Source organism: Odocoileus virginianus, chromosome 2 (genome assembly GCF_023699985.2).
Source record: "Odocoileus virginianus isolate 20LAN1187 ecotype Illinois chromosome 2, Ovbor_1.2, whole genome shotgun sequence".
Lineage (NCBI taxonomy): Eukaryota > Metazoa > Chordata > Mammalia > Artiodactyla > Cervidae > Odocoileus > Odocoileus virginianus.
Window position 1 is genome coordinate 96,436,417 of NC_069675.1, and position 19,136 is coordinate 96,455,552.

Below are 19,136 nucleotides of genomic sequence, written 5' to 3' on the forward strand. Positions count from 1 at the left end.
ACCATCTGAGCCACCAGCATAGAAAGTCAATGGTAAATAAGAAACAAGACTGTCATTAAGTCGAGGTGAAATTTGGCCCTGGGACACTGATGGGGGCGTCAGAAGCCAATTGGCTATTTTGTCAAGATTTAAGTTCACAAGCACCTGTCCTCCCGCAGCCACCACAGGTGACCTGAGCACCAGTTTGCCAGACTCACGAAATAGGGAGGTGTCAGATGCTGTGCATTTACATGTCCACTCTGAGCCATGCTGTGAATTATAGAGCTGACTTAGTGGGGACAGTTTACTGCTCTCTTGATTCAGGAATCGCTCGCTGTGGCTCTAAAAGGCCTGGCTTCCTTCCAGTCCTTCGTCTGTGGCTCACTTCCTGCATGGGGGACCTTAGGTCATGATCTGCCATCTCTGGGCCTCAGCCTTTGCATCTGTAAAATGTGGGAGGCTCTTCCTTTGGAGCCAGTGCTCAGGCCTGGTGAGGGAGTCAAGCTGTGCCCAGGGGGAGTGGAGGCCACAGTTGGGGCACCCTGAGACTGTGGGCTTTACCTTGAAACCTCGACTGCTCTGTGACCCCTTGGCTGGGGGCTTTCTGCAGGGGCCCAGGAAGCCTTCTTGGAGCAGGTGACAGGCCTCGAGGGTGCTGTGAAGGCTGCCCGGGAGCAGCTGCAAGCGCTGGGCAGGAATGCCCGCTGTGCCCAGGCCGGAGCGGAGAAGACCTGCGTCCAGCTGGCAGATCTAGCGGCAGCACTGGAGTCCTCGGAAGAGGAGGTTCTGCATGCAGCCACCATCCTCGCAGCTCTGGTACCCTAGGGGACCCCCTCCCCGACCCCTCCCCTTGACTGAGCCTGGGGCATGTCCCCACTTTGGGAGGCTCAGTTTTCTCATCCACAGAATAGCGGGTCACACAGTGGCTCCTCTGCCCATCCGGTGAGATGATGTTTGCAAAGCACGAGGCATATTCCAAGTAGATAGTGAATGCCCAGCCAGTGGCAGGCATCGTTATTGTTGTTTCCAAGCTCTAGGGCTCCGCCCACTGGATGCTGACTTCGCAGCTGGCTCTGAGCATTTATACATTAAGTGGCATGGCCCGATTCTGCCCAATAACTGAGCCAGATACCGCCCTGAACCTTCAGGGATGGGCCATCGGCTCCCTCCGACTTCCTTCTTTCCTCTAAAGGTGATTCCTCAGGAAAGGCTCAGCCAACCCACCAGCTGGAGCCAGCTGGCCACAGAGGCGCGTGCCTTCGCCAGGAGGTGAGCCCCCAGGCCCCGGGAGCTTGGTGAGGTCCTGTCCACAGAACCATGAAGGGGCGCCAGCCCTTCCCCCGAGGGCTTCCAGGGTGGGGGCCAGCCCCATAGGCGTCCCCACCCCGAGAAGCTGGAGCCATTGAGAATAGGACTGTATGGTGGGGGAGAGCTGTGCAAGATGCCCACAGCATCTCTGAGCCCAGAGACGTGGGGGTGGGGGGCGGGTGGAGCTGCTGTATTGTGGTGTAATTCTCACACTATGCAAGTCAACCATTTAAATTGAACACTTCAATGGTGTTCAGTATATTCACAGAATCATGCTATTATACCATCCCCACAGTCAGTTTTAGAACACTTTCCTCACCGCCCCCCCCCAAAACAAGTCCCATACCCATCAGACATCACTCTCCATTCCTCCCCACCCTCCCCAGCCCCTAGTAACCACTCATCTGCTTTCTGTCTCTATAGATTTGCTAACCTGGACATTTCATATACATGGGATCATACACGTGGTCTTTTGCATCTGGCTTCTTTGACTTAGTGTAAATTTTCAAGGCTCATCATATTGTACCTGATGTCATTACTTCATTCTTTTTTTTACAACCAAATAGTATTACTCCACTGTTTGAATATGTCACATTTGGTTTATCTGGTCATCTGTTGATGGGTATTTGGATTGCTTCATCCTCTGCCTTTAAGGAGCAACTTAAGATTTTAAAGACACAAGCTCTAAAACAATGTGTCCCTTTGGCTGTACTTTGCCAACTGTAGGTCCATTTTATGGATGAGCAAAGAGACTCAGAGAAGTGAAGTGACTTGCCTAAGGACACCTGGTTATAAGTGGTAGAGCCAGATTCAAACCCACGCTATCTTGACCATTCTTTTCTATGCTGTCTTTATTAGGGTGACCATATAATCTATTGTCCAAACTGAGATTTTATGTGTGATGAAAGGCCCCATTATTCATTTTGCCAGGACAGCAGGCATAAACCCAATGTAACAGGAAGAGGGGCGTGGGTCCTCTTACCAACAAGCCTTCACTGCCTGTCAGGCACAGAGGGTAAAGGAGCCTGGCCCTGTGGCTGTACTGTGTGGGATGGTGAGAGTACCACGCAGGGGGTGTAGGTTTGCATCCAAGCCCCCTTCCGTGTGAGCTCCTGCTGATGGTCAGGCGGGTATTTTCACACAGCCACAGGGACACCGCCGCCAAGATTGAGGCCACGGCTCGGAGGGCCCTGCTCGCCTCCAACACCAGCTATGCGCTTCTCTGGAGCCTGGTGGAGGGCAGAGCGGCCCTGGAGGCCCGGCAGGAGCTGGAGGACAGGTGAGACCTCCCAGGTGTGGGGAGGAGCCTGGGTTGGCTTCCCGGGGCCCACAGGGCCTGACCAGAGGCCAGTGGTTCCAGAAACGCCTTCCTTCCCTTGAGTCCTGATGGTCCTTGGGTTGGGGTGGGATGCCCGGGGTCTGCTCGGTGGTGAGTTATAGGAACCCACTCATGCCTGGAGGAGGAAATGGCAACCCCCTCCAGTATTCTTGCCTGGGGAATCCCAGGGACAGAGGAGCCTGGCGGGCTACAGTCCCTGGGGGTGGCAAAGAGTCAGACATGACTGAGCGCACACACTGAGCCTTGGGGTGCAGCTCAGCCTCTGGAGAGAAGGGACGAGAACGTGAAAGAGGAGGGTCCAGGGCAGCACCTCCTCCCCCCACCACACCCCCACAGCTTCCCCCAACCCAGGCCCCTGGGGAGTGCCTCTCAGGCACTAGCTTTCTTCTTGGCCCCTGACTCTCTGCTGAGGAGGGGGTGGCCCTTGCCTAGCCCCCTCATTCAGAGGGCCAGAGAAGACCCACCAGCGTCTCACTGAGCCCAAGTGGACTTCCTAGATGAGAGACTCTGATTGGCCCAGCTTGAGTCAGGTGGCCTGGCCTGAACCAATCAGTTTGGCTGGGCGAATCACGTGACTCACTCCCAGAGGCAGGGGCGCTGGTTCTCTAAACAGGGACGAGGGATGGCAGTGACCCCAGGGGGTGGCTTCCCTCATAGCTCAGTCAGTAAAGAATCTGCCCGCAGTGCGGGAGACCCAGGTTCAATCCCTGGGTCAGGAAGATTCCCCGGAGAAGGAAATAGCAACCCATTCCAGTATCCTTGCCTGGAAAAAAATCTCATGGACAGAGGAGCATGGTGGGCTGCAGTCCATGGGGTTGCAAAGAGTCAGGCACGACTGAGTGTCTCACACTTTTTTTCTCAGGGAGTGGTCCACTCCAGTAGTACCCACGGTTAGGGGAGCTGGCGGCGGGTGGCGGGGAGCAAGATGTGGACAGCTGGACTGGAAAGCTATCTTAGTTGGTTGATTATAGCACTTTAGGGAAGAAGGCCCCCAGAGCCATCATGCCACCCAGGGATCTCTCTCTACCTGGAGAGCAGTGTGCCAAAGGTCACCCAAGGGCGTTAGGGCCTGGGCTGCTATCCCTCCGCCAGTGCCAGGCCTTTTCCTCTTGGAGATTCATCCAGAGAAGCCAGACATTCACAGAACGTGTGACTGTCAAGTGGAAACCAAGCGGGAGCCCCTTCAGAAAAGCGTGATTGAATTAAGTGAATGGAGGAACAAGAATACAGTGCCTCTGCGGCCTTTTCATTCATTAGAAAGCTGCCAAGTAGCAGCCAGCTTCTGAGGCCAGCTGCTGGGCGCGCACTCCACAGATGGTGGCTCTGCCCGGGCAGTCGCCAGAGCCTCTTCCATCGGGGCTCCAGTGGGGGAGGCGGGGGTGGTCGGGCCAGCGATCGGGAGGGACAGCCTGCACCCACTCGCAGGTCACCCTGCCTCTGTCTCCTCCTAGGTACCAGGAGGTACACGCGGCCCAGAAGGTGCTGGGCACGGCCGTGGCAGAGGCGCTGCCCGAAGCTGAGAGGGTGCTGAGCACCGTGCAGCAAGTCAGCGCGGACGCCGCCCTGCGCCTGGCCTCACCGGCCGCCCTGGCATCACCGGTCAGCTCGGCTATCCTTGGAGCTCTGCGTGGGGCGGGAAGAGGGGAGAACTTGGCGGCTGGGAAACCAGTGTGGCCCAGGCAGAGGCAGATGACGTGGCTTATTTTTAGCTCGATAGCAGTTGATTAAAAGATAGGGCAACCTCCATGGCCTGGCAGAGTGCCTGGCTGGCACAGAACTCAAGCCAGTCTTAGGTATCGAAAATAATATTAAGGCCGAGGTCCCTTCTCCGTCACAGTGGCATTGGCGATGACACCAGACAGACATGGAGTTACATCCCAGCCCTGCCACTCCATTTCTGTGACCTTGGCCAAGGACCTTCCCCCTCTGTGCCTCGGTTACTTTGTCGGATGGAGCTCACCCTTTACGTTATCTCTGGGCTGTATCCATCAGCGGCGGGGAGGGCGTTCATGGCTCACCTCTGGATAAATCAGCTCATCAGGACTTCTCAGTAATCCTGAAATCCCAAAACTGGGGAGCTGAACTTAAAAAAAAGACTAAACATACAGAAATGCATCTGGGACCCATTCTGTTGGGACTGATGGGCCCCAGGCTAAATGCTCAGGGCCTTTGGTTCTCCCGCTGTGTATAAAAAAGGAAAACACCAGTAGCGACATGTCTGGCCCTGAGTGCTGCCCCAGATACTACTGAAGTTGTTAGGTAAGAAGCAGTCCCCACACGACAGTCTGAATTCAGAAGTACAGGTTATTGGTCCTCTCCATTGACACGTTTCCCCTGCCCAGAGTAAAGCTAGACAAAGGGCCAGTTGGGTTGCACTAGACACTGGTTTTCAGCCCCCGTATCCTTAAAAGGAGCCCCACCTCAGACACTCAGACATTCCTAGGAATCACTCTGCTTGCCTCCAACAAACAAAACCAGGAAGTCACTGCTCAGCTAGGATTCATTTCTACCATAGAAAAAGAAAACAATCTACTGAGGATGTTTATCTGACTGGCTGTTTCCAGGTATAAGATTATGAGTAATCCTAATCTACCTACAATTGGCAGCTTCCCTTGTAGCTCAGTCAGTAAAGAATCTGCCTGCAATGCAGGAGACCCAGGTTTGATTCCTGGGTTGGAAAGATCCCCTGGAGAAGGAATTGGCAACCCATTCTAGTATTCTTACCTGGAAAATCCCATGGACAGAAGAGCCTAGCAGGCTACAGTCCATGGGGTCGCAAGAGTCGGACACAACTTAGCGACTAAACCACCATCACCACCTACAATGGACCAGCCGTGTACTTAATTCAGGCTGGAATTTAGAATCAAGTAGGAGGAAATGCAACGGGAAGATCAGCTGAGTTGCCTGAGGCCACGCTTCTAGAAATTGCTGGGACTGGAATCAGGCCTCAAGTGACAGGTTCTCCAGCCTGGCTTCTCTCACGCTGGCTCCTCTGCGTCTTGGGGGTCCATGTGCAGCCTGACCCCCGCTGTCTCTGCCACTGGGCTTCTCCCATCCTGCCCCTGGGACCTTTCTTGCCTGAGCCCTCCGTCTCCCCGCAGCCTCAGAAGTCCCAGGCCGAGGCCGTGGGCCTGAAGGTGCAGATGCTGGAGAAGACGGTCACATCGAGAGAGCGCATGGTGACCGAGGCTGCCCGGTCCCTGCAGGCCACCGCCCATGCCGTGCTGCAGGAGATGGAGCCCCTCACGCAGGTGGGCTCTCATCCTTTGAGGCAGCACCGGGAGGAGGTTGGGGCTGCCCCAGGGGTGATCTGGGGTCCGGGGTTGCAGGGGAGGGAGGGGCAAAGACCAGAGCAGTTCTTTCTGCCCCTCCAGTGCCTCCCCCACAAAACTCCAGACAGCCTCAGTCAGCATCTGCCAAGGCAGGAGGTCCTGCTGCCTGAGAAGGAGTTAAGGTGTGAGAGGAGGCAGGATGCCTAGACAGACAGAGCACCAGCAGCAGCCAGGGCGGCACCTACCACCCTACGCGGTATTCGTTACATCTGGGAGGAGTCTCATTCATTCAGTCTTGAATTTGTTCGTTCACTTGCCAGATATTTTAGCGAACACCTACATCACTCCAGCGCTCGACCCCACAGTTGCCAGCCCAGAAGCGGAGGCAGTGCTAAGTAATCAGGGAATTCAAGAATTATGGGGTAAATTTAGCCCAACCCAGTGGTTTCCAACCTATTAAAGTATAAGCACCCCTTCAAGTGTTTTTTTTTTCAACTTTTCATCTGAAAATAATTTTAGACTTAGAAAAAAGTTGTGAAGAAAGTACAAAGAATTCCCCTATACCCTTCACACAGATTCCCCTTCTGTTAACATTTTACCTAACCACCTTATAAAGATCAGAGTAAGGAAATCAACATGATAGTTACACAATGAGCCTGATCTACAGACTTTATTCAAATCCATCATCCATTTATCCCAGCAGTGGCTTATCCCACAGACATCTTTATTGTCCTTTTAAAAACAAGGCTCTGGGGGAAAAGCTTGCTGCCAGTATCGTAAGAGCTGGGCCTCGTGCCTGTCACACGCTGGGCAAGCTGTGCTGTGTTAGGGTCTCCTGGGGTGGTACTCGTTGATCTAGTCCATCCCCCTGGTCCAGGGAGCAGATGAGACCACAGCAGGGTCAGGACCAGACCCCAATGTGCAGTGACTGGCCCCAGCACAGTGCCTTCCACCTTCCTCTCCCAGGAACGCCTCTGCCAGGCGTTTGGAGTAAGACTTAAGACACGAGGGCTCCCTGGGCAGCATCTGGTAGCTCTTCAAACCCACATGATTGATTGATTGACTGAAATTCATGTAACATAAAATAACCCTGCTCCTTTTTTTTTGGCCAGGCCATGCAGCATGCAGGATCTTAGTTCCCTTACCAGGGACTGAACCTGTGGCCCCTGCGATGGAAAGGTGGAGTCCTAACAACTGAACCACCAGGAAATTCCCTAAAACCACCCATTTTAAAATGTACAACACAGTGGCATTTAGCACACTCACCAAGTTGAGCAACCATCACCTCTCAGTTCTGAAACACTCATCACCCCAGAAGGAAACCCCCAAAGGGAAAACTTATACCCATTAAGCAGTCACTCCTCAGCCCTCCCTCCCCCAGCCCCTGGCAACCACCAATCTGCTTTCTGTCTCTGTAGATTTCCCAATCTGGATGTTTCATACAAGTGGAATCATGTGATACGTGCCTCTTTGTGTCTGGCTGCTTTCACTTACCATAGTACTGTCCAGGTTCATCCACGTTATAGTATATATCAGCACTTCATTCTTTTCTACCATGTGGATATACCACATTTTATGTATCCATTCATCCATCAGATCCATTTTCTTTTGAGGATCCAGCCTTATTTAGTGGTGTGCTTCCTTGGTGATTCAGTCAATAAAGAATCCATCTGCAATGCAGGAGACCTGGGTTCGATCCCCTGGAGGAGGAAATAGCAACCGACCCCGGTATTCTTGCCCGGGAAATCCAATGAACAAAGAAGCCTGGCGGGCAAGAGTCGATGGGGTCGCAAAGAGTCGGACATGACTCTCAGCGACTAAACCACTACCATCACCTTATTTAGTGACAGTGGGGAAGAAACTAATTTCCTAGGAGTAAAAGTTGTATAAGAAACAGATTCTCCATTTCACATCCTCTTGCTGAGATACAGCAGCATTCTGAAAAGAAACTTTCAGTCATCCATCTTTCTTTTAGTTCTTAGGTTCCAGTGTTCCTCTAAGATATTGTGGGACAGATAAACTCTTGGGAGAGACAGTCAAAGTTTAATATTGGAAGAGTAAGACAAATCAGGTGGTCCTGGTAAACAGCATAATTCAGCGTCCGTTTTGGTGCCCTTTGGGGACCTTGTATATGTGGGTTTGGTGCCCACCTGACCTGGCTCTGCCCAGAACACCTCCAGCACCATCTGCTCAACCTCTCCCATCTCTCTCCAGCTGCACCAGGAAGCCAGAGCTGCCCTGACCCGAGCTTCCTCGTCCGTCCAGGCTGCCACGGTGACTGTCACGGGAGCCAGGACTCTGCTGGCTGACCTGGAAGGCATGTGTGCCCTGCTTAGCCCCAGGCTCATCAATGCACAAATGCGCATGACAGACACCAGGGATCGGGCCTCACCCTGGGCAGGCCTGGCTGCAAGGGCCAGAGGCCCAGGCATGTGAGCTTGAGCCAAAGACACCGCTCCCTCTGCCTCTCAGGACCTCCCTTTCCTGTCGTTGCCTGTCCCTCCCCATCTCACACACCACTCACACCGCTCACCCGATTCTTGCCCACATGGCCATCTGTCATCAGACCGCACGCAACCCCTCAAGAGCAGACGGGAAGAGAATCTGATGCCATCAGCTGTCCATCCCTGATCCAGGCCACTCTGGTTCAGGGTCCTGTTCCTGGTACACAAATGACTGCCCTGGTCCAACGTCCAGTGGGGCAATGGGAAGGGGTGCGGTGTTTCTCTTTAGAAGGGGACATGGGTTGATGCCAGTCCAAGTCTCTCTTGAACTTTAGGAAAATGAGGCCAAGAGCCCCCATTTTACAGATAGGTAGACCAAGAAAGGAAATTCTGCTAAATGAAATGTGGAACAGCCCTTAGCCTGTAACTGTTCTGCCAAGAGAGGGTTTGTGTTCAAATAAGTTTAAGAAATGGGACCTGCTATAGATCTCTCTGAGGCCTTGCAGTGCACACCTCAGAATACTAAAGGCTCTGAGAAATCCTGCAATAGAGAAACCAGGTTCACTTTTTTTTGGCATGCCTCCACAAGGCATGCGGGATAGTTCCCCCACCGGAGATTGAAACTGTGCCCCCTGCAGTGGAAGCACAGATTCTTAACCACCAGACCACCAGGGACGTCCCCCCCGGTTCACTTCATATAAACTTAGTTGACATTATCCCATAGCATTTATCAACACCCTGTAGAATTAGGACTCCCCAGAGTGCCCTTTAAGAAACACCAGTTTTGTGTACAAGAAGTAAAATAGATCTAACTTTCAGATTATTCTCATAGAATGATTATGTACTACTATGTCCTTGAAAATTAGAAGGTTTGATTCTTTTTAAAATTTTAATTGTCTACCATGTGGGGCAGCCCAGAATGAGATGGTTAGATGGTTAGATAGTATCACCCACTCAATGTACATGAATTTGAGTGAGCAAGCTCCAGGAGATAGTGGAGGACAAAGGAACCTGCTATAGTCCGTGGGGTTGCGAAGAGTCGGACACAACTTAGTGACTGAACAACAACTATAATCAGTACTCCTTAGGATAAATTTCCCTTAGAATTTGATCTGAAAGGAAAGGGGAAAGTCTTTCTTTCTTTATGGGGAGACACTACCTTTTATTAGATAATAAAATCCATGTGAACTGTAGAATTCCCCCTTTTGTCTTGGCTGCTAGGAGGCTAACTGGTAAATGGAGCATCTGGCCCTGCACTGTCCCGGCCCTCATTTTCTGGCCCGTCTCACTCCTCCTCACCTCCGAGTTACTTCCAGCCCTTGTTTTTTCACTTTAATGGTCCAGTTGCTCTATCATGATAAGCTATCTCAAAGCCCCAGTAGAAATGTGTGGTCCATAAAAACAAAGAACTGAATGGATCTTTCTATATACTGGGCTGTGGCTCCCATCTCCACTGGCCCAGGCATTGACGGCCATGTAATCCTGTGACTTGTAAGTGGAGTTGGCCCAAAGTCCATTCGAGTTTTTCCATAAGATGTTCCATAACCCAAACAAGAGCTTCCCAGCTGGCTCAGTGGAACAGAATCTGCCTACCAATGCAGGAGACACAAGAGACTTGGGTTTGATCCCTGGGTCGGGAAGATCCCCTGGGGGAGGAAATGGCGACCCACTCCAGTATTCTTGCCTTGGAAATTCCATGGACAGAGGAGCCTGGCGGGGTACAGTGCAGGGGGTCGCAGAGTCAGACAAGACTGAGCACGCACTCACGCAACCCAACTTTTTGGCCAATCCAATATCATACTATCACATGAATCTTTACACTCACAGAGCATATGTCTCATCTATGTTTTTCCTGGGTGATCCTGAGAAGTAGCACACACAGATATTGTGTGTCTCATTCCTCTGCTCGCATTGTCCAAAGGTCTGGGATGGTCAGCTTCTGGTGGTGACTTCTTGTTGGGCTCTCCAGGCGTGAGCCCAGCCCCCCTGACACAGCCTTTGGCTGGGTTTACAGGAATGAAGCCAAGGTTTCCTCGGCCCAAGGACCAGGCCACGCTGAGGAGGAAGGCGGCCATCGTCCAGGACAGGATCCTTGCAGACTCAAGAAAGAAGACCAAGCAGGCAGAGAGGGTGCTGGGAGATGCGGCTTCTGTCTCCTCCAGGGCCAAGAAGAAGGGCAGGGAAGCCGAGCTGCTGGCCCAGGACAGTGCCAAGGTCAGGACCAGGGACGTGACCCCTGGGGCATCCCTGTCTTCTGGGCCTGGGGGAGGACTGGCATAGAGGTGCCCTTCTGTGGGGCACCTGCCCTCACACATTTGCCACCTTCCTTGTGCAATGCTGAGTACTCTGCACTCACCAGGGGCTCACAGGCGCTGAGCTCTGGAGCTTCACACGGGTGACCCTGTAGATTTCGCATGAAATAGATGTCACTGCAGTCCCCATGGGACAGGTGGGGACCGTGGGGCCCCGCCTGGTTCAGTAGCTTCAATCACATGAGCAGGATTCACACCTCGGTCTGTTGGGCGCTACTCCCTAAACCTCTCAGCTTTTCTTGTTTAATTGGGGCCAAATCTGAATCGATGTGAGTCTCCCCAGCACCATCACTGGCTTTGTTGCTTGGCTCCCGAGTGAACTGCCTTTATTTTTTCAAGTGTATTCTTTTAAAAAGATTAATCAACCTGACTGAGTGGGGTCTCAGTTGTGACACTCGGGATCTTTCGTTGCAGTGCATAGACTGTAGTTGTGGCGCTCGGGCTTCAGTAGTCGTGATACGTGGACTTATTTGCTCCGAGGCCTATGGGATCTGTTTCCTGACCGAGGATCAAACCCATGTTCCCTGTATTGCAAGGCAGATTCTTAACCACTGGACCACCAGGGAAGTCCCCTAAACTGCCTTTACAGCTGCCTAGAGAAAGTGCTAGATTTGCAGGAGCCCCCCAGGCTTGGTTTCTGGTCCTGTCGTTTTGATATAGGCCAGCTCCTCTCCTCTGTAGCTCTGTACCCCATCTGTAAAATAGCTGGAGTTTCTCCTCAGAGGAGAGATGGGTAGGGTCCAGCGACCTGCACTGTGCCAGCATCCAGTGCATACCTGTTGGATGAAGAATGAATGAATGAACAAATAAATGATCGTGAAGTGATGAAGTGAAGTGATGACCACTTGGCATGATGACCATTAATATCCTTTACCTCTATAACGACTCTCTTGGGGACTTTCCTGGCAGTCCAGTGGTTAAGACTTCACTTTCCAATATAGAGGGTGGGAGGTTCAGTCCCTGGATGGGGTGCTAAGATCCCACTTGCCTCGCAGCCAAAATAGAAAAAAAAAAAACCACCATAAAATAGAAGCAATATTGTAGTACATTTAGTAAAGACTTCAAAAAATGATCCACATTAAAAAAAAAAAACTTAAAAAAGGAAAAGAAGGACTCCTTCCACTCACCCTCCCCTCTCTGCTGCTGCCCACCCACAGCTCGCCAAGGCCTTGCTGAGGGCAGGGAAGCAGGAACACCGCCGGGCTAGCCAGCTCTCCAGACAGACGCGGGCGACCCTCCGACTGGCCTCCCGGCAGCTGCTAACCTCAGAAGCGCACAGACAGGAGCTGGAGGCGGCTGAGCGGGTACGAGACCCCCACCCCTTTTCCTCCTGGTCCTGGGAACCAGCTGGGAGCCACTCAAGCTTTTCCTCTCCCTCTGACCCCCCAAAAGGATGGTGCTGGGCTGAGCCAAATGGAACGGCAGATCCAAGAGTCACGCACCTCCCTGGAGAAGGACATCAAAGTCTTGTCGGAGCTGCTCGCCAGGCTGGGTAAGGAGACCCCAAGGCCGGGCCCTGGTCCTCTGGGTCCCTGGCACACCTCTGGGATCCTTCTATGAGGTCCAGTCCAGGGGAAGGTCGTCTCCTTCTATCCATTGCTTCCCCAATCCTGAGCCTTGTGATCAATTGCAAGCATTTGTAACTGCTCCAGGCCCCCTCACATAAGGCAGGGCTGGGGTCTAGAAACAAGCTCACTTTGTGCCTCCAGGGGCTGCTAGTCAGGAGGAGGGAACACTCACTACCTGCACAACACCCGTAGGCACCAGGTGACTGGATCCACCCTCAGCGGTTGAGGATTTCAGAGAAGAAGAGAGAATGTCATAGGAGCAAGCGTGGCACTGGCTTGGGATCAGATAGACCAGGATTCAAGTCTGGCACTTTGCCTTCCTGGGCTGTGAGAGCTTGGGAAAATCACTCACCCTCTCTGAGCCTCAGTCACCCAATCTGTGAAATGGGGTCACAGCGGGTACTTCACAGAGTGCTTGCCACACTGTGCAGTGTGTGCCTGCCTGTGTGCTCAGTCGCTTCAGTCGTGTCCAGCTCTTTGTGACCCCGTGGACTATAGTCTGCCAGGCTCCTCTGTCCATGGGATTCTCCAGGCAAGAATACTGGATGGGTTGCCATGTCCTCCTCCAGGGGATTTTCCCAACCCAGGGATCGAACCCACATCTCCTACATCTCCTACATTGGCAGGTGGGTTCTTTACTGCTAGTGCCACCTGGGAAGTGGGATGAGTCAGTAAATCATGAAGGGGACAGCCCCCAAGACGTGGAGCCCTCAAGCAGGGGTGAGGGGCTCAACTGCCTAATAGCAGTTAGGCTGAAGTGCTAAACTTCAGTGAACTTCAGGGAAGCAGTGGCTTCGCTGGTAGCTCAGTTGGTAAAGAATTTGCCTGCAATGCAGGAGACCCTTCGCTAGTAGCTCAGTTGGTAAAGAATCTGCCTGCAATGCAGGAGACCCCAGTTCAACTCCTGGGTTGGGAAGACCCTCTGGAGGAGGGATAAGCTACCTATTCCAGTATTCTTGGGCTTCCCTTGTGACTCAGCTGGTAAAGAATCCACCTGCAATACAGGAGACCTGGGTTTGATCCCTGGGTTGGGAAGATCCCCTGGAGAAGGGAAAGGCTACCTACTCCAGTATTCTGGCCTGGAGAATTCCATGGACTACAGTCCATGCGGTCACAAAGAGTCGGACACGACTGAGCAACTTTCACTACTGAAGTGAACAGCATGCCGTTTTAAAACACACAAAACATTAAATTTGCCATTTTAACCATTTTTCAGCATACATTTCAATGGCGTTAGGTACAACATTCACCTTATCATGTGGCCCATCACCACCACCCACCTCCAGAACTTTTTCATCATCCCAAGATGAAGCCTGTCTGCATTATACACAAAGCCCACTCCCCCAGCCCCAGGCCCTGGCAACCCCTGTTCTACCGTCTGTTTCTGTGAATTTGGCGTTGTAGACACCTCACCTAAGTGGAATCAGACAGTGTGTATCCTCTTGTGACTGGTCTATTTCACTCAGTGTGACATCCTCAAGGTTTGTCCATGGGAGAGGATGCATTTCAATTCTCACTGTCAATAAGACAAGGGGAAATCAGCATGTTCTGCATTTTGCCTGGACTCCAGGCCCCCACTCAGCTATTTGCACACACAATCGGATCTCATTCCAACTCCAGCCGTGGATCCTGACGCTCTTGCTATTCTACAGATGAGGAAACCGAAGCACAGGAAATTTAAATAATGTGCCCGGGGTCCCACAGCCAGTCAGTGGGGAGGCTGTGGGTCACACTCAGGTCTGACTTGATTCAGAGTGTGTCCACTCGCAGCCACGAGTCTATACCCACAAGAACTCAGTACACTGGACGCGATCCAGCCCAGCCTGAATCAAACGCTCTTTGTGGGTAAAACCGTTCTCACCATTGTTAGCATTCACTCATTCACGCTGGCACTGGGATTGACCCTGAGGGGCAGGAGTGACCACGCACACCTAGACCCTGTCCCCACCCCAGGAGACCCAGCTGGGCAGGCAGAATGGAGGCTGTAAGCTCCTCCGAGAGAGAGGCCGTTTGGACTTTCCGGTGAACGGTGGGGCCTCTGCCGGTCTTTACTGGGAGCATCTTCCCTCTGCCTCTTCCCGCCCGGGGTCAGCTCCTGCAGCTGCCTGCCCTCCAACCCAGCCTTCATGGCCCAGGAGACTCAGGGCCCTGGGAGCCTGTGGGGTTCCTGTGGGATTCAGAGCCATTTAGGGGACTTCCCTTCTGGCGGTCCAGTGACTCAAGACTCTGCGCTCCCAATGCAGGGGGTCCGAGTCCGATCCCTGGTCAGGGGACTGGATCCCACAGGAGGCAACCGAGGGTTTGCGTGGCCTCAACTAAAGATCCTGCATGCCGAAACAAAGACTGAAAATCCCACGTGCCACAGCTAAGACCGGGCACAGCCTGATTAGTTAACTTTTAAAATGCTGTTTAGAATCTGTTTCCTTGTCCCCACCACTCTCCCGCCTGGCTCAGCTGTCTTCCCGTTGAGTGTCACCTTAATGACAAGCTGACAAAGCCCAGACCGGGGAGACAGCTGGTGGATTCCATGCCACCATCATCACCAAGTTCATAGGTGAGCACCCGGCCCCGCCCCCTCATGTCACCCTTGGAGAGGCTCCGGGGGAAGTCCTTCACCCCAAGTAGCAGAGCTAATCCAGGCCCCAGGGCCAGGACTGGACCCCCGCTGCCCGCTTCCCAGGCCTGCAGCCCTTCCTGTTGCACCTCGCCCCCCATTCTCATGCCGGAGACCTTTCTTTTCACCCAGCGTCCACGCATCCTGGGTGAGATCCATCCATAAGCGTGTGCTGTCAGCGAATCAACAGCATGTGGGAACCGGCAGACACGTGGGGACCTCTCTCTCACACATGCTGCTTTGTAGATGAGAAAACCGGGTCTCAGGACTCACCCAAGCCTTCTCTTCTTCAACAGTAATAGTAATACCAGTACCAAAGCTTAACAGCTTCCCCATGCCACCCGAGGGAAACTTCCAAAGTTGGCACATAAGCTTCAATCAGTCAGTTCAGTCGCTCAGTCATGTCCAACTCTTTGCGACCCCATGAACCGCAGCACGCCAGGCCTCCCTGTCCATCACCAACTCCCGGAGTCTACCCAAACTCATGTCCATTGAGTCAGAGATGCCATCCAACCATCTCATCCTTTGTCGCCCCCTTTTCCTCCTGCCTTCAACCTTTCCCAGCATCAGGGTCTTTTCAAATGAGTCAGCTCTTCACATCAGGTGGCCAAAGTATTGGAGTTTCAGCTTCAACATCAGTCCTTCCAGTGAATATTCAGGACTGATTTTCTTTAGGATGGACTGGTTGGATCTCCTTGCAGTCCAAGGGACTCTCAAGAGTCTTCTCCAACACCACAGTTCAAAAGCATCAATTCTTCAGCTCTCAGCTTTCTAAGCACAAAAGCTTAGTGGGGTACAAACCCAGGTCAGGCCCTCACCTACCTCACCACGCTGCCCTCTTGATCTCTTGCTTTCCTGGTAGATGGTGGGCAGTTGGGATCCTGGAAATTTGGGGTTGGGGGAGGGCCCTCCAGGGGCGGGGAGCCAGCCTCCCCCTTAGTCTTGTCTGTGCTCCTCTGTCCAGGGTCGCTAGACACCCATAGAGCCCCAGCCAGGGCCCTGAACGAGACCCAGCGGGCACTGGAGCGTCTGAGGCTGCAGCTGGGTTCCCCGGGGGCCCTGCAGGGGAAACTGAGGCTCTTGGAGCAGGAGTCCAAGCTGCAAGAGCTGCAGATCCAGAGCTTCGAGAGCGACCTCGCGGAGATCCGTGCTGACAAGCAGAATTTGGAGGCCATCCTACACAGCCTGCCTGTGAGCTGTGCCAGCTGGCAGTGAGGGCCGCCGGACCCCGAGGTGCCCCCAGATCCCGGGGTGCACCCCCACCCCGGCCCAGGGCCTGCACACCCCCACAGGTGCGCCATGCAGAGACACACCCACCAGAGCCTGCTGCCTCGCACCCTCCTGAGTCCGTGCTCACACCCCCTCCCCTCCGGCAGGAGTGAGTGTGCATTCAGAGCTCACCCAGGCAGCGACGGTGTGCACACCCCCAACAGCATGCACTCCCATGCCATACACGCATGCACGCGCGCAAGCACATGTGGGCTCCTGCGAGTGTGCGCAGTGTGCGCGTGAACTAGTCCATCCATGTGTGTTGCACCCCCGCTGGACTCTGAACACCCTGTGACACTGACAATTCTGTGCAGGGTTGGTACCCAGGAGGCTGAGTCGGGGGCCATCTGCAGAGATCCAGGGCAGGGTTAACCAGAGCCCCCAGCTCCAGACCTGCCCTCTGTCCTGCAGCACCCCCTCCCCCCAACCTGTCTGTCATCCACCACGAACACCCAGCAGCTCTGCCCAGCCAAGGGACCAAGCAGGTCAAGAGACGCAAGATGCTAAGGCTTCTAAGCAGAGGAAGCTGAGGCCCAGGGCTCCTGGGGCCCCAGGACAGCCTGCTTGCTCAGCCAGCCAGGGGATGACCCACCCCAGGAAGGGGCCTCATCATTGGCTTCAAGGAGTGCTTCCTTCTCAAGATCCTGGGACTGGGTCGCACTCACTGAAGGAACCGCCCGGCCTGGGCCCACGGCCCCTTTTAGGGTCATGACCTTTTAAAGGGTCATGGCCTGTCCAAAGAGCTGGGTCTCATGGCCTGAGAGGGCGTGGGTTTTGGAGCTCTTTGTGACCCTGCCAACCCTGGCTGGCCTTTGACCGATCGATACTTCCCAAACTGGCCCCACAGCCCTGCAGCCCCACCTGCCACAAAGCAGGCCCCGACGGGCGCTGAGCAGGGAGACCTGGCTGCCTTTCCACCCTGTCATGCTGGGGAATCCCGCACCTTCCCAATGCCCTTCCTGCCTCCCCCGCCCCTAGCAGGGGCGACAGGCTCAGACCGACTCTGTTTAACCAATCCTGTTTAACATGGCAATAAAGGACTCCTCTACTAGCTGGTGGTGTGCCTCTGGTCCAGCAGGGGCCTGGGCTGTGGGTGCCCACTCCCAGCACCCAGCGAGTGGGTGGCAGCACGTTCAGTGACGCCTCTCGGCCTACGCGAGGGGCTAGGCCGATGGCAGAGCTGAGACCACCGGCTTTGCCAGTGTCTTCCCACTGTGGGGACTCCGCAGGGGTCCTGTGACCCCAGCCATCCGTCCTTTCCTCTCTGCTCCGAGGGGCTTATTAGACAAAGTCTCAGGGCTGGGAGGGGGTTTCTCTTGGTGGCTCAGACTAAAAAAAATCTACTTGTGATGCGCAAGGCCCAGCTTCGATCCCTGGCTCAGGAAGATCCCCTGGAAAAGGGGTGGGCTATCCCCTCCAGCATTCTTGCCTGGAGAATTCCACAGTCAGGGGAGCCTGGTGGGTTAAAGTCCATGGGGTCAGACACCGCCTAACACTTTCACACTTTCACAGGGGCTGGGGGAGTGTGAGGGGTGGGGTGCAGCTGAGGGAGGGACCCCAGTGAGGAGAGGAGGGCTTCGGGCCAGGCCTCAAAGGGTGGGGAGACAGCGGGGAACATTCCAGGCAGGAGTGTGGGCAGCAGCCCAGCATTTGCAGGGTGGGGGCCTGGCCTGCACCGGTCACTCTGGGAACCCAGGTTGAGGGGGGGATTCTGGCGCATGCTCAGTCAGGGCTCTTGACCACAAGGACCACCCCCCTCCGGCTCCAGTTTAAGCAAGACAGGGGCGCTCGTGGCCAGGGGCCGGAGGCTTACCTCTCCCCTCCTTTCTATCTCTCCTTGTTCTCTGCCTCTGCTGTCTCTGCGTTTACTGGTTTTCTCTCCACAAAGCTGCTTTCTTTGCTTTTCCTGTGCTTTGATGGGAGAGAATGTTCCCACTACCCCTACCGCCTCCACCCAGACCCACTGTGGCCCCTCTGTTGACTAGTTGGCAGAGACAGGTTAGAAACTGTCCTGATTCCAGCTTTCCGCGAGAGACCACCCCGGCTCAACCAGATTCCCCTACTCCTGATCAGAATAATGAGGGTCTCTGGGCTTCCCTGGTGGCTCAGATGGTAAAGAATCTGCCTGCGACCCAGGTTCGATCCCTGGGTCAGGATGATCCCCTGGAGAAGGGAATGGCAACCCAGTCCAGTATTCTTGCCTGGAGAATCCTGGTGGGTTACAGTATCATAGGGTCACAAGAGTCAGACACAACTGAGCGACTAACACTTTCACACTTCCTTTCTTTCTGGGTCCGAGGCTGTAATGAGAACTGGGCTGTGCCTCTCCCATCTCCACCAACCTCTAGGGGACAGCATTCAGAGAAGAGGTGTGCTCCTCCATGGAGAAACCAAAAACCAAGGCCAGGGCTGGGGCGGGGGGGGTGACATGGTGCACAACAGTGACCCGAGGAGTGACCAGGTAGATCTGGGTGGGGAGGCCAAAACAGGAGAGTTTTACTCTCCTGAGAGTTTGATGATTGATGTTTGGTATAAGCGGTGCCAAGGAGATGGGGGTTCTTTGAAGAAAGCAGGGTCTGATGTCCCCCAACCGCTCTTCCTGGCTGACAGAGGCACACAGCTGCTCTGATGCCTGCTTTTGGCATTCCACTTTTATCTGCCCAAGCCATGGGGGGCACAGCAAAGCCCTGTCCCAGCATCCCCGACGGGTGGAGAACAGACTTCTCTGTTCCGTGGTGACATACCTCGGGCCTGACTTCTCATGACTCATGCAGTCCAGGCATGCTTGGTGTCGAGAGCCGTTCTCTGGCTCCAGAGGTGGGGCTGTGGCTGGGTGGAATGTGGCAGTTGCTGAACATCTGGCTAGGCATGCAGCCCAGCAGCTGAGCAGTGGAAGACAGGGCGGCCTTTACCCTGCAGAACCAACCAGCCCAACCCCCAGGGCAACCGGCTGTCTGAGCCTGGATCAGGAAGTGCATGATCAGGGCTCCATTCTAAGTTTCGGATTTGGATGTTAACGGAAAGTTTGGTG

The 19,136-nt window shown here is 54.1% G+C and overlaps 1 protein-coding gene across 1 annotated transcript in view; it reads left to right on the top strand.

Annotated features, from left to right (window-relative positions):
- The window catches only part of LAMC3 (laminin subunit gamma 3), a 65,885-nt gene extending 48,729 nt beyond the window's left edge, over nt 1–17,156 (top strand). The window contains exons 19-28 of the mRNA XM_020875598.2: nt 590–795; nt 1,172–1,248; nt 2,432–2,566; nt 4,078–4,225; nt 5,728–5,877; nt 8,113–8,215; nt 10,357–10,556; nt 11,812–11,958; nt 12,047–12,146; nt 15,801–17,156. Of these exons, the coding sequence (XP_020731257.2) occupies nt 590–795; nt 1,172–1,248; nt 2,432–2,566; nt 4,078–4,225; nt 5,728–5,877; nt 8,113–8,215; nt 10,357–10,556; nt 11,812–11,958; nt 12,047–12,146; nt 15,801–16,051 (1,517 nt within the window). The 3' untranslated portion in view covers nt 16,052–17,156. The remainder of the gene's footprint in view (nt 1–589; nt 796–1,171; nt 1,249–2,431; nt 2,567–4,077; nt 4,226–5,727; nt 5,878–8,112; nt 8,216–10,356; nt 10,557–11,811; nt 11,959–12,046; nt 12,147–15,800) is intronic.
- The last annotated feature ends 1,980 nt before the right edge of the window (nt 17,157–19,136 follow it).